The 14,431-nt window shown below is 35.2% G+C and overlaps 1 protein-coding gene across 1 annotated transcript in view; it reads left to right on the top strand.

Moving 5' to 3' along the window:
- The window catches only part of LOC131031208 (uncharacterized), a 99,975-nt gene extending 87,880 nt beyond the window's left edge, over positions 1 to 12,095 (top strand). The window contains exons 9-14 of the mRNA XM_059207840.1: positions 7,568 to 7,625; positions 10,487 to 10,634; positions 10,820 to 10,908; positions 11,161 to 11,241; positions 11,407 to 11,487; positions 11,641 to 12,095. Of these exons, the coding sequence (XP_059063823.1) occupies positions 7,568 to 7,625; positions 10,487 to 10,634; positions 10,820 to 10,908; positions 11,161 to 11,241; positions 11,407 to 11,487; positions 11,641 to 11,718 (535 nt within the window). The 3' untranslated portion in view covers positions 11,719 to 12,095. The remainder of the gene's footprint in view (positions 1 to 7,567; positions 7,626 to 10,486; positions 10,635 to 10,819; positions 10,909 to 11,160; positions 11,242 to 11,406; positions 11,488 to 11,640) is intronic.
- Positions 12,096 to 14,431: the final 2,336 nt, after the last annotated feature.

Genomic DNA, 14,431 nt, shown 5'->3' with positions numbered 1-14,431 from the left:
AGAAAAGACTAAAACTAGAACCTTCTGGAAAAAGGGGAATACTTGTAGGATATAGTGAAACATCCAAGGCCTATAGAATATATATACATGGTCAGAAAAATATTGAACTTAGTAGGGATGTAATCTTCGAAGAAGACTTAGCCTTCAAAAGAGCCTTAAGTACAATAGAGCCTGAAATCTATATCCCCACTCCTAACATAGAAGAAGATCCTACTCTTGAGCTTCAGAGGGAGAATCTTGAGGAAACTATAGGTGAAATTCCAATCCCACCTAGAGAAAACCTCAAGAAAATACCTCTATGGGCCACCAAGATTGTAGCAGAAGCTCAGAAGTTTGCTGCTCCTTCAGGAACCTTCAGGGAAAGCAAAAGACCTAATAAATTCACTAGCTATGTTGCTCTCATGAATGATCTCTCTAAAAATGAACCAAACAATGTATCAGATGCACTTAAACATCAAGTATGGAAGGATGCCATGTCTGAAGAGTATCAATCCATTATGAAAAATGATGTTTGGGAAATTGTTCCTAGGCCAACCAAGAAATCTGTGCTTTCATCTAAATGGTTATTTAAAATCAAACATGTTGTAGACGGCAGTATTGAGAAACACAAGGCCAGATTTGTGGCCAAAGGCTTCTCACAAAGGGAGGGAATAGACTATGAAGAAACTTTTGCACCTGTTGCCAGGTATACATCAATAAGAGCTGTATTAGCCATTGCAGCAGCAAAAGGATGGAAGGTACACCAAATGGATGTTAAGACAACATTTCTAAATGGTGAAATCTCAGAAGAAGTCTACCTAGAGCAACCTGAAGGGTTTGAAATTTATGATGCAGAGTCTCATGTGTGCAGACTCAAGAAAGCTCTCTATGGGATTAAACAGGCTCCCAGGGCCTGGTATGAAAGAATTGACACCTATCTCTCAGGACTAGGTTTCTATAAAAATGATGCAGATCCTAATCTCTACTACAAAAGAAATAAAGGTGATATGCTAATGTTGATTTTATATGTTGATGACTTATTAATCACAGGAAATGATCATCTTATAGATCAATGCAAGAATGATCTATCCAAAGAATTTGATATGAAGGACTTAGGACTCCTTCATTACTTCCTAGGATTGGAAGTATGGCAGAATTCTAACAATATTATACTAAACCAAGGAAAGTATACCTTGGACATCTTGAAGAGATTCGGAATGCATAACTGCAGACCTATGACCTCTCCCATGGAAACAAATTTACATAAACTTAGAGAAGCAGCAGCAGAGTCACAATCCACTGATCCTATACTCTACAAACAGATGATTGGGTCCCTGATGTATCTGGTGATTACAAGGCCAGATATCTGTTATGCTGTCAATGCCTTAAGTCAGTTTATGTGTGAGCCTAAGGAAATTCACTTGATTGCAGTGAAACACATTATGAGATACTTACAAGGTACTCTAAACCTTGGTCTCAAATATGAGAAAGTTAATCTAGACCTACACGGATTTACAGACTCAGATTGGGCTGGGAGTTTGACTGACAGGAAAAACACTTCAAGGTGTTGCTTCAGTTTGGGATCAGCCATGATATCTTGAATCAGTAGAAAACAATCTTCTATAGCTCAGAGTTCCACCGAGGCCGAGTACATTGCAGCTTCCATGGTTGCTCGAGAAGCAGTATGGCTTAGGAAGTTGCTTGTGGGACTATTTGGTGAACCTATGAAACCCACTGTCATCCATTGTGACAACCAGAGCTGCATAAAGCTTTCTATAAATCCAATATTTCATGACAGATCCAAGCATATTGAGATTCCATACCATTATGTGCGAGACATGGTAGACAAAAATGTGATCAAATTGGAATATGTTAGCACAGGAGATCGGACTGCAGATATTCTGACCAAACCACTTTCCAGAGTGAAGGTTGATCACTTCAGAAAAGGTTTAGGTATGATAGAAAGGTAATCTGCTTTGTAAATAAGATGTTTAATGTGTAAACTTCTTTTGTCATGTTGAGACATTCTGGGTTTCACCCCCTGTGTTCATATCGAAGAGGTGACGATCTCTCAGATAATGAACACTTGTATACAGAAATCATAAGGTGACGATCTTATGATTCTCTAACTAGTTATCATGTTGGATCTCTGGTATGTGATGGATGTACCATGATGGTGTTGTGATAAAACATTTGTATAAAATGCTTGTGCACATATCACAACCTGGATAAGATGAGAATTTAATCATCCTCATATGTTTATCCTTAGTATTGTGTGTTTAGGCAATATTGATATCACGTGTTCAGGTGATATCTTGTCATAATGAAATAATGAATCTTTTATATCACATGGTTAGAGTGATGTTTTATGTTTGTATCTTGTGTCCTGATGATACTTCATATTAGGTGTATTGATGATATATATTTTGGAGACTGACATTATGAAAAAGAAATGTGATGCAGGTTACTTTATCTATCTTCCAAAGCTAAGAGGGAGTGTTAATGCATTAGTAGCTTTTGCAAGATAAGACTCTCCTAACCTATTAATCTCCTTTGTTCTGTTTTGATTATGCTATCTGATTTATGCTTTCCGAACTGAATATGTTTATCGGATTACAACATTGATCATGATTATGATATTGAGTCTTGACATTGATAAAAGAAGGATTAGATCGATGACTTGCTTAACATAGTTAAGCGTTGATCTAATGCTATCGGGCTAGTAACCCGATAGCATATAGAATGTTGTTGTTATCGAGTTTAGTTCTTAAACCTGTTCGGGCCATTAACAAAGCATCTTAACTAAACACCGCTTCGAACAAGAGTTTAATTATTAATGTTAGTTACCAAACATAACATAGATCGGGATGTGCACTATGAAGAGGCACCGATCAATGGGTGCCTTGATCGGTCATGTCTAAATGACATGACCGGTCAAGACATCCATTGACCGGTCCTCTAAACATATAAAGCCCGATATGAATCATTTGGAGAAGACATAGAAAACGTAAATGATCTCTCTCCTTCAGCCTGCAAACGAAACAATAAAATATTAGACAATATTATCACATATATATAATAGTTCTTTTATTGCAATTGAATATAACTTTACAAAAGAGAGCATGAGTGCTGGTGCAACTTTTCTTATTTTGGTTTTGATATTCTTCTTTTAATGAATTATATGAGCAAGTAGGGTTAGAATGTTTTCCTCATACAACCTTTTAACTCTACGATGCCCTTACCTCCACGCCTCCAGCCAAGTTTTGCAACTACAATTTGGACACCAGCAAGCACAAATTGATCCATCCAGTCCGAATAGACCTAAAAGTCCTCCTTAAGAGGAGGTTGTCTTCTCCTGAGCCCATGTTAACCAAGATTCAGGTCTTCAGTCTCTTAGGAATCTGATCAGGTTTCTAGAGAGAACCTAACAAAACAAATGCATTAGCACACAGAAAAATACTATCTAGCCAATTGAATATGTTGAAGCACACAATCAGATTAAATGATCAGCAAATAAAAACTCTTTAAATTCTGTTCAAAGATTCAATGTTAAAGAAGAAGTTTAAGACTGCAACAATGTTGTCGTGAAGGAATCAATAAGTGATTTCAAAACCTGATTATCTGAAACATGCCACACATATCATTCTTACTAACAACTCTTCATTCGGTACTCCAAGGAAGAAATCAACATATCAATCCTTGATCCTTCTCTTCTTCTCACTTGCCTAGAATATTCATCGATTTGTAATTTTGCACAGACCATCAGAATTTTTTAATAAGTTCTTCAAAGAACCCTCTATTGAACCCTCTTCAACAACAAACAACCCAATACAGGCACACAAAATATTCTTCAAAGCACTCACACATTTCTAACACACAACCTCCACTCTCGAACACAAGAAATATATAGACATTAGTATCGGTTAAGAAGACAGTTACAACTGTCATCAGTTAGAAAACAGTTTTACCCGAACCATAACCACTTCAAACTATCAAAACTGTTGAGACATGGACCAGCTAGGACTCGAACCTAGGACCTTCCTTACGCTGCTGGAGTGCTCTACCACTGAGCTACTGGCCCCTCTTGGACCAGTCCATCGTCAGTCCGGGTGTGGCTTATTTCCAACACCAACACCAACACCTCCCCTTAAGCCACACCTCTCGTGTACTTGGGGCTCCTAGCCTAGACCTGGCTCTAATACCATGTTGAGACATGGACCAGCTAGGACTTGAATCTAGGACCTTCCATACGCTGCTGGAGTGCTCTACCACTGAGCTACTGGCCCCTCTTGGACCAGTCCATCGTCGGTCCGGGTGTGGCTTATTTCCAACACCAACAAAAACTGTCATTTCTTCTATGTGTCAAATATAGAAAATTAATGCTGTTCGAACTTGAAAGAAATGTTGTTCACACATAACTGATAACTTCTTCAGGTATAAACGAACATGAGGAGTCTTAACACAATTTTAATCTGAAGTTAACACATAGTTATAACTAACCTCCAACTCCCAACTATTGTTTAACTGCTTTCTCAATCGTGTGTTTTCATTCTTCATAATGAGGACATCTTATATATGAATAGAAAACAAACTTAAAGAAAACATCGGAAGTCTGTAAATGATCAATAGAAAACAAACTTAAAGAAAACATCGGAAGTCTGTAAATGATCAATGCATCAATTGATATAAACGAAAGGTAATCAAGTAAAGAAAATCAAGCAAAGTCATTCTCCATGGCCACCTGCTGTACGTGGTATCATCTCCTGCCAACCATCATTCTGAAGGTAAACAGTGATCTTTCAATCTGAACCCATGCTAACTGTGTGTGGAACATAGATTATATAATCTGAAGCAATCATAGAAACATAATCTGATCAATCAGAGAATAGTGATTAAAACTAAAGGTTGATTTGACATTAATGACAAACTAATTCAACAATGTCTAACAGACAGATTTGGCACGAGCATAGAATAGAATATGAAAACAAATATTGGTAAGAGGTGGTTTGTGCCTGTAACAAGACAACTCTGCTTGCTATACTCTTCCAAACAATGAACAATACCGTGCCCTTACACTTTTCCCAGGTGACAATCCGATGGAACAACAATGCCAGAAATATGTGAATTCCTTTCCCTCCCTCTGTGAAAGGACTGAATGCTAGGGTCTTGATGCAGATAGAGTGCGAAGACCTCTGCAATGTTATAACAAGAACTCTGCATTGAGTATGAAACGATTGATGATAGTTTTCTTCCATTGAGCAAACCCTCTTCGAGGAGTAATCCCCGATATTAATGCATATTAAGACACAATAACGCCATTCAAGAAGGCGTTAGGATGGTGAAGCGAGCTTGCAACAGCTCGGGGTGGTGGAGAGATAAATTAAGGCCTTCTCAACGTATTCCATTATATTATACAAGGCTCGGCTTAGCCGCATGATTTTACTTAAAATATTCAAATCTTTACATTTAATAAGTAAACATATCCTCATTTAAGAATTATATAACATTTATTTATTTGTATATGTATATGTATATTTGTACATACATATTTCTATTGAATTGAATGTACATATACATATGCACATACATGTTTAGATATCTATCTGTTATATACATTCTCATTTGAGCATATATTTATATATTAAATAAATGAAATCATCTGCTAAAAGAATAATTATGTTCCAATTATTATCAATATTAAAATTATTTAACCAAGAGCAACATCAAACACTTAACTTCATAAAGACATCTAAGGTTAGACCAACTACCTACTAACTGACAAGACAAAGCAATCCACCATAAGTGCCAAGGTGACAACAAACTTCTTAACGAATTGAGACCGGGTTCATGGTTTGATGGCAAGTTTGATCAATCCGTTGTCTACACACCTCTCCTTGATGATACTCTCCCTCCCTTCGAAGGTATTGCTAATCCTGCATCCACTTAGTAACATAAAAATGGTTAGACCATTCTTACCTTCATAATATTCACAATTATAGAAATAACATTGTCAGAATCAATCATTTCAAATCCATAGTACAACTCAATTTAAGATTATGCATCCTCATATGCATGTAATGATATAATGAACACAATTGCATTATCATTTAGCAACCTTTATTGAAAAGAGAGATGTAACAACAAGAAACCTGAATGATTTTCCTGCAACCAGCTAGGGGGGAATCTTTCACAATTGAAACTGATGTTCTCGAAGAGGGTTTTTGTCCTCGAGAAAGCTAAAATGAACCAAGTTCGATCTCATAGAACCACAAGGGTTTCATCAAAGAGAAAATAAATAATCTACATAGTACAAATGAGCTCTCCAAACCTCCTTATGTACCTTTCCTGCCAAACTTTTCGAAAGACTTTTTTTAAAATCACTTTTTTAATTAAAAACTTCTTTTTAGCAAAATAATGAAATTTTTTGATATGCAAGGTCCCTATTTTATGTGTCCATGATTTAAAACTTTTCATTCTCTTTCCAACAAGCTATAACACTAAGGTGCTTTTAAAACTATTTTGATTAAATTAAACACCTTAGTTAAAAAATTAAATTATAGCCAATAATACACCCTAGTTATAAAAACTGTTAAAAAGCATCTAAATCAAAATTTGACTAGTGTCAGGATTAAGGTGCCATCCACCTTGTAAATCCTATGACATGGTTCCAACATCCTTGGAAAGTGTCTTAAGGCACTTCGGATGTATTGATAAAATAATTTGAAATATTTAATTCTCACCATTATTTGTAATGCATTCCTAAGGGGTGATGCATTCCACTAGCTATGGTAAAAGTGGGTTATGAACACAATTATTTAATATTGTTTTCCCCACTTATGGATGTCTAGAATAAGATTTAATGATTTAAGGAAGTGGAAAAAGAGTGACCTATGGGATTCTCTAAGTGGGAGCATGGAAGAGGCAATAGGTGTCTCTTGGTATGTGGTCATTTGTTACATTTAATTTAATGTTTATCTTGCAAGTATGGGCACCTAAGTTGGAGGGAAAGTATTGAAAGGTAAGCCGGTGTCTTTTTGAGTTCCGTGAAGGCATTCCGAGGTTTGTGATGGTGAGGAATGAAGAGGCTCCTTTGGGAACCTTTATTGGTGGTTTGGAGCTCTTGCCACTCTTAAAATTCAGCCTTTGGTTGTAGATTTTGTATGTAACAGTTGAATGTAGATTTCTCTGCGGGAACAAAGGACGAATGGGAGGCATAAGGAGTTTGTTCACATGTGCATGGTGCTGCTATAGTGGAGGCAAAGAGGAGAATGGAAGTGATTGTATTGCAAGCACATTTATTGTTGATAATGCAAGTTTGTACACCAGCCACACACTTATTGAGGGGTTCAGCAAAGCATTATGAGAAGGGCATGGAGAATAGGAAGAAAAGAATACCACGATAGGAAAGGAGACACACAAGAGGAAGTTCGATTGCCTTGGGAAGGCATTCACACGGTCACTAGAGGTAACTCCCTAACTGTAAGGGAGGCGGCAGGTATGAACCATTACACTGAATATTCACAGTATTATGATAATAACTTTAATTAAATTCACAGTATTAAGATAGTAACTTTAATTAAATTCACAGTATTACTGTATGTTCACAGCATGATAATGATAACTTTAATCACATTTATAGTATCACTGTATGTTCACAGCATTATAATAATAACTCTAATCAGATTCATAGAATCACAGCAAATTAATATAAATATAACATGATTAGATATGGGACTGAGCATACTCTAAACCATAGATGGAACACTCGCCGAGTTTTTGAGCTCTGCGAGTTTTTATGACTTTAACTCGCAGTAGAGTTTTGCAAAAAACTCGCCAAGTAATCGCCGAGTTTTTTGCAAAAACTCGGCGAGTTTCTTTAAAAAACTCTGCTAGACTAAAAAAGAGGCCCAAACATGTCAAAAAATTATCAATTTTTGTTTTTTCAGGTCAGTTTCATTCTCTTCATCAGAACATACACATGAAATATAACATTTAAGTATAAGTGGCATTTCAATATGTCTTTTTCCTTTTTTATACTTTATAACACCTGACTTGGGGGCGCTGCCTCCAAACAACCATCGAAAAATATAGGGGGAAACTGCACTGATGGAAGTAGGGAAAATTTAACCTCCGAGTTTGATTAAGCTCCATATAACAACATAATTAGCATTGAAGAAATCTTGGTATTATACATTTTAGAGTTGAAAGTTTGAAAATATGAGTATGAATGGTGAAATTTCAAATATTGCGCGTTTGTAGATCTCCACCAAGATCTAGACCTATCTCTCTACCCCTCTTTTTCTCACCCTCAGAATTGGGAAGACCTCCACTGGGAAGAGGAAGAGGAATAGTAAATAGTTTTAGCTAGAGTTGGGAAGAGCAAGTTGTAATTGTAATTTGTAATGATGTATTTACTTTTGGTTTTACAAAAACTATTTACTATTTTGCTTCCAGCCATCAGCATTCCTCATGAGGATGCGATTTTGTAGACACTTTGCATTTAAATATATCAGAATCAGCTTGTTTCTTTTGTGTTATCATTTATTGACTCATTGGATGCATCTTCTCATTAAATTTTGCAAAAAAAATGCATTTTTTATTAAAATTAAGTGTGTTTTTACGTTGCCGAGTTTTTCATCGAGTTTTTCCGAGTTTTTGCCGAGTTTTTTTCTCAAGGGCTTGGCGAGTCGAGCCGAGTCGCGAGTAGTCCAACTATGCTCTAAACACTGGGAACAATTAATCAGAATATAGATAGAGATTAATTCTAATTCATTGAAATTTTATTCAAAAAGTAATAAATCTCTGCACTCTCAATCTTATTTGAATAAATGGAATCGATCAGATCAGATCAGAACTGTTATTAAGTTACAGGCAGTAACATCTTGGTTCTTGGTGGTATGCACGGGGATGTACTTAATATGTATGCTTAATATATGACGCCTAATAACATTCTTATGCAAAATTTAATAGTAGTATTAATATAGACTGCAATATGTATTACAATGTAATAATGCCTATCTATCACTAACTATTCATAGGATGATTAAATAAATTATATTATGAATAATTAAATAAATTATATGACGGAGTCTGTAACACCTTTCAATCTCACTATCCAATTATGGAGGGAGAATACAAGAAAGCAAGAGCACTAGGCTCCAACAGGTATGCCAACCCCAAGTGTGGGCCAAGAGGCCAAGTTGACGAGGTCCTTGGTGCTCTTGGGCTTGTTGGAGAGGGATAGACTTGAGGCACCTTGTGTGACTGTGCTTGAGCTCCATATGAGGATAGGTGTAGGGAGAGAAAGGGATGTTGAATCCTTTATATACACTTTGCAATATATTAAGAATGACGAATATATGTTCTATCATGACATAATGGAAATGTTGTCTAATTTGTTGTGTAGGTTCCAGACCAAGCTTTAGTTGACATTAGTGTCCTTCTATTGTTCTCTCTATGTACTAAAATTGTGATTCTAGGACAGAATATACAAGGGTCCCATTAGGGGACATTACAACATACACATGGATATATGCAAACATGGAGCATACAAGCAAATACTCATATTGTTAGAGTCTTTCTCATTGACTAGAATGATTCATTGATTCCTCATTACCCTATAGGATGGCAAGATCAAAGCTCTGATACCATTTGTAATGTCCCCTACTAAGTTTAGGCCTGTTTTAACCATAATTAATCTATTTCACTATACTTATTACTTAAGCTAAATTGATTAGGAGACAAATCTATCTTAACATGAATCAAATCTGTGATAATTAATTTATCAATTATTAATAAGTAAATTGTTCATCTACCATACTAGATAATTAATTTTATCATCCATAGTTCTTAATGCAAGTGTCAACCTTTGTTACTACTTCAGTTCTAAGGAAGAAGAGGATGTCTATGTTACCAAAGCGGTTAGAGACCAAAATACATTAGGCTCCCTCAAAGTTTATGGATCCAAGCTCTTACCCTATCTTGGGAACGATCCTATTGATTGGGTTTAGACTACCCTTCTTTGGAAACAATTCAATCCATTCTTCTTGGATACTGACACAAATAACAAGATTTAGACTATAAGTATACTAACTTCTAATGTATTATGAATATATATGAAATTAAGTATGACTGTCATACATATTGCAGTCCATATTAATATTACTATTAAATTTTGCATAAGAACATTATCAGGCTTCATATATTAAGCATACATATTAAGCACATCCCCATGCATACGACCAAGAGCAAGGATGTTACTGCTTGTAACTTAATAACAGTTCTGATCTGATCTGATCGATGGTGATGTCACTAGATGCTTTTGATTCCTTCCCTTTATATTTGTCAATGTGAGGGAGAGATCACACCTTGTCATCATGTATGCCCTTTGGCAAAAGACACACCCTTTCACCATTAGCACCCTTTGAAAGAGTGCAACTCTTCATTATTTCTGCCCTTTGAAAGGGATTAATTAAATTTCAATTATTTATATTTTTTTATATTTTAATTTAATTTTCAATATTTTAATTTTATTATTACTATTTATTATTTAATTCTATTTCAAAGTGGGTACATTACAAGGAATCGTGAGAACATGATGTTTGAATACAAATCAAACTTGCAGCCTAGAGCAACAAGTGAATGGAGTTTTTCAGGTGAGTTAGGAAAGAAAGATAGGATGTGTTTGCTTTTTTTTTTTGTAGTGAGGTAGCTATTTTTATGGTTAGTTAAGGATTTTATTATTTGACTTTTTCATTTTGTGTTTTTGTTTATTATTATTGTTAGTTTTCTGGGTGTGGGGTATCCGGGTACAGCCTGATCACACCTGGGATGTACTCAGGCAGAACTCAGAGACCCGGGTTGCATTTTTGTCTACCCAAGGTGTACCTGTATTCAGTAGAGGTGGGCCCTGTGCTCTTGAAGAAACTGGTAATGTGGCTTTAATTCTTGAACTTCTGTTCTTAGTTTTCTCCATCTTCTTGCTCAGACTTGAATCTTTGGATCACTGATAATTTCTGTGGTCCTGAACTTTTTCTTAATTTTCCCACAAAAAATCCATCTAATGATAAATTGATAAATAGACTGAGCTCGTCTTGGATAAATTGATATGCTGATGCAATCCCGCTTTTTAAGAAGTTCTGATTCCATTGACTATTATCATGTTGTTTAACATTAAAACAGATATTGGATATGCTGGTGCTAGATGGCAGTGTGGAGAAAGTCAGAAGCACTGGAACTGGGGACTTTATTTCCATTCCTGTGGTAAGTCAGCTCTGATGGGTTGCAAATCTGTGTTCCTAGTTTGACTGCAGGCCCATTTACGATTTTGAATAAAACTACTCACTAATTTCATGTATTGGTTGTTTATATTATTTGGAATAATATTTGGCTGCAACAGTAATATAATTTTTGTTATTTTATTTGCAGAATGAGTTTTGCTTTAGGGTTTCTCAAACTCGTATTCAAGAGTCATCAGCATTCACAGATATTCCTTGTGGAGTTTGTCCTGTATGGTCTTACTTTCTCTGTCAACTGCAATCTGCAATATAATGTTTTAACTTTAGAAGAAATAAGTTTATGATATACAAAATTACAAGACTAATTATTTTTGTACCTATGTCTATTATATAGAAATCTAACGTGTTTCAATTTGTACACTAGGTTTTACACGAGTGCACAGATGATGGCTTGATTTCCCCCAAAACATGTATTTACTATAAAAAGTGGTTGGCATTTTAGGAGGAATCATCCAGTGAACTATTTAAAAAATTGGAGTTAAAGGTTGCAAGTGCTTTAGTAGCTCCCATTTTCCTAATCCAAGTAAAGGAGTACACGAATTGTTATATTGTGGTCAAAGGAAAAGTGACACATCTTAATGTTCCCATCTTTCGAAGTTCGTTATAGATGATCTGGGACAGTTTGAGAATAATCAGCACTCGTTTGGATCCTCTTTCTTTACCAGTTAGAACAGAAAGTAAATTAGAAGGGCTCTTTGAAATTTTCGTGGCCAATGGAGTCTAGCAGAAAAAATGTAACACATGTATCTGACCAATAAACTATCATTAATTGTTATATTGTGGTCAAAGGAAAAGTGACGTTTTAATGTTCCCATCTTTCGAAGTTTGTTATAGATGATCTGGGACACTTTGAGAATCATCAGCACTCGTTTCGATCCTCTTTCTTTACCAGTTAGAATAGTAAACTAGCTTATATACCTTAAATTTTAATTTAATCTATATAAAGTATGCCTCGAGATATCCTTCTCGAGGCGCCTATTTGACTTTAGGGTGTAAAATTGATTAAAAAAAATAGGTGCCTCGAGAAGGATATCTCTCGGTGTATTTTATATAGATTAAATTAAAATTTAAGGTATATAAGCTAGTAGCATTTGGGCGATGCAACATGAAAAACATAAAATAAATGCAATAAATAATTATATAGTATGTTTTTCTTGAATTGAATTATATTATAGTATTATAATATTATAATATTATTATATTATTATGTCGAGATATATGAAATTGTATATATCCATTTAGACTATTTTTAATAAATATTTATGTGTTACAAGATTAAAGCATATAAAAAATTGATATCTCTGATATACAAAATTGTAAGATATTTATTAGACTTTTATTTAATGATAGTATAAAACATTATTTAATGCTCACTATTAGGGTTAAGGTTAGTATTGTGGTTAGAGTTAAGGATTACACAATTGTTAGGGTTGTGGTTAGGGTTCACATCGAGGTTAGGGTTTGGTGTAGGTTTAGAATTATGTTTAGGGTTAGGATTTAGGATTAGGGTTAGGCTTAGTGTTAGGGTTAAGTTTATGGTTAGGGTTAGAGTTAAGCTTACTATTATGGTCAAGGATGTGGTTTACATCATTGTTAGGGTTAGGGTTGTGATGAAGGTTAGGTTTCAAGGTCAAGGTGATGATAATGGTTAGGGTTGGGATGAAGGTTAAGGTTTTGTCTAGCTTTCAGATTATGGTTAGAGTTAGAGTTAAGGATTCCAATTAGGGTTATGGTTATGGTTAGGTTTCCATGTTAGGGTTAATTTTATGGTTAGGGTTAAGGTTTAATGTTAGTGTTTCAATTATGTTTATAGTTTATATCAAATTTAGGGTTAGGGTAACCATAATTATAGTTAGGGTTAGGGTTATGATTATAATTGGGGTTGGGTTAGGATTACGACTTGATTTATGATTATTTAATGTAGAGTTAGGGTTTAGTGTTAGGGTTAAGGTTAGTATTATGGCTAGGGTTAAGGTTTACATCATTATTAGGGCTAGGGTTAGGGTTAAGATAATGGGTAGGGTTAGCATCAAGGTTCACTTTTGCTTTAGGTTTAGGATTATGGTTAGGGTTATGGTTGGAGTTAAGTTTATAGTTAGGGTTTTGGCTAGATTAGGGTTAATATTAGTCAAGGATTAGAGTTCAATTAAAATTACATTTTAATTAGGTTTAGGGTTAAGTTTAGGAATATAGTTTAATAGGGTTTAATTCTAGGATTAGAGTGGAATTTAAGGTTAGGTTATAGTTAGGTTTCAATTATAGTAAGATGAAGTTTAGGGTCAAGTTTAGGGTTAGGATTATAATAAGGGTTAGGGATAGGGATAGGGTTAAGGTTAAGGTTAGGGATAAGTTATGGTTAGGATTTAAATAATGGGTAGGGCCAAGATTTACATCATGGTTAGGGTTGGGGTCAAGGTTAGGATCATGGTAGGATCATAGTTAGAAATATGGTTTTGATTAGGGTTAGGGTTTATGTCATATTTAGCAATAATTTGAGAGTTAAAGTTAGGTTTTGGTTGGTTTGGGTTATTGTTAGGATTATGATGAAGGTTAGGGTTTAGGGTTATGGTTATGGTTATGGTTAATGGATTATGTTTAGGGTCAAGGATTAGGATTATGGTTAGGGTTTACATCATGGTTAGGATTAGAATTATGTTTAGAGTTTGGGTTACACCCACGTTTAGGGTTATAATTATGGTTTGGGGTATGGGTTAGAGTTAATTTTAGGGTTATAGTTTACATAGTAGTTAGGGTTAGGGTTACCATTTACATCATGGTTAGGGTTAGGGTTACATTTAGCATTTTGGTTATGGTTAAGGATAGGATTTAATATAGTAGTTAGGGTTAGGGTTAGCATCTAGGGTTGAGGCTGAGGATTATGCTTAGGTATATGGTTGGCTTAGGTTTACATTATTGTTAGGGTTAGGGTTTAGGGCTAAGATATTAGTTTAGAGTTAAGATATAGGCTTAGGGTTAGGGATAGGGATAGGTTTTGGGTTATGGTTAGGGCCATGGTTAGGGTTAGGCTTTTGGTTTTGGACAAAGGATTATTGCTAGGGTTAGAGTTAATCTTTAGGGTTAGGACAAAGGATTGTTTCTATGGCTAGGGTTCAAGGTTATTGTTAGGTTAGGGTTAGGATTAGGATTAGGGATAT

The sequence above is a fragment of the Cryptomeria japonica genome, chromosome 1 (genome assembly GCF_030272615.1).
Source record: "Cryptomeria japonica chromosome 1, Sugi_1.0, whole genome shotgun sequence".
In the NCBI taxonomy this organism is placed as follows: domain Eukaryota; kingdom Viridiplantae; phylum Streptophyta; class Pinopsida; order Cupressales; family Cupressaceae; genus Cryptomeria; species Cryptomeria japonica.
The sequence above is the reverse complement of the archived record's forward strand: the minus strand, read 5'-3'. Positions and strand labels throughout refer to the sequence as shown.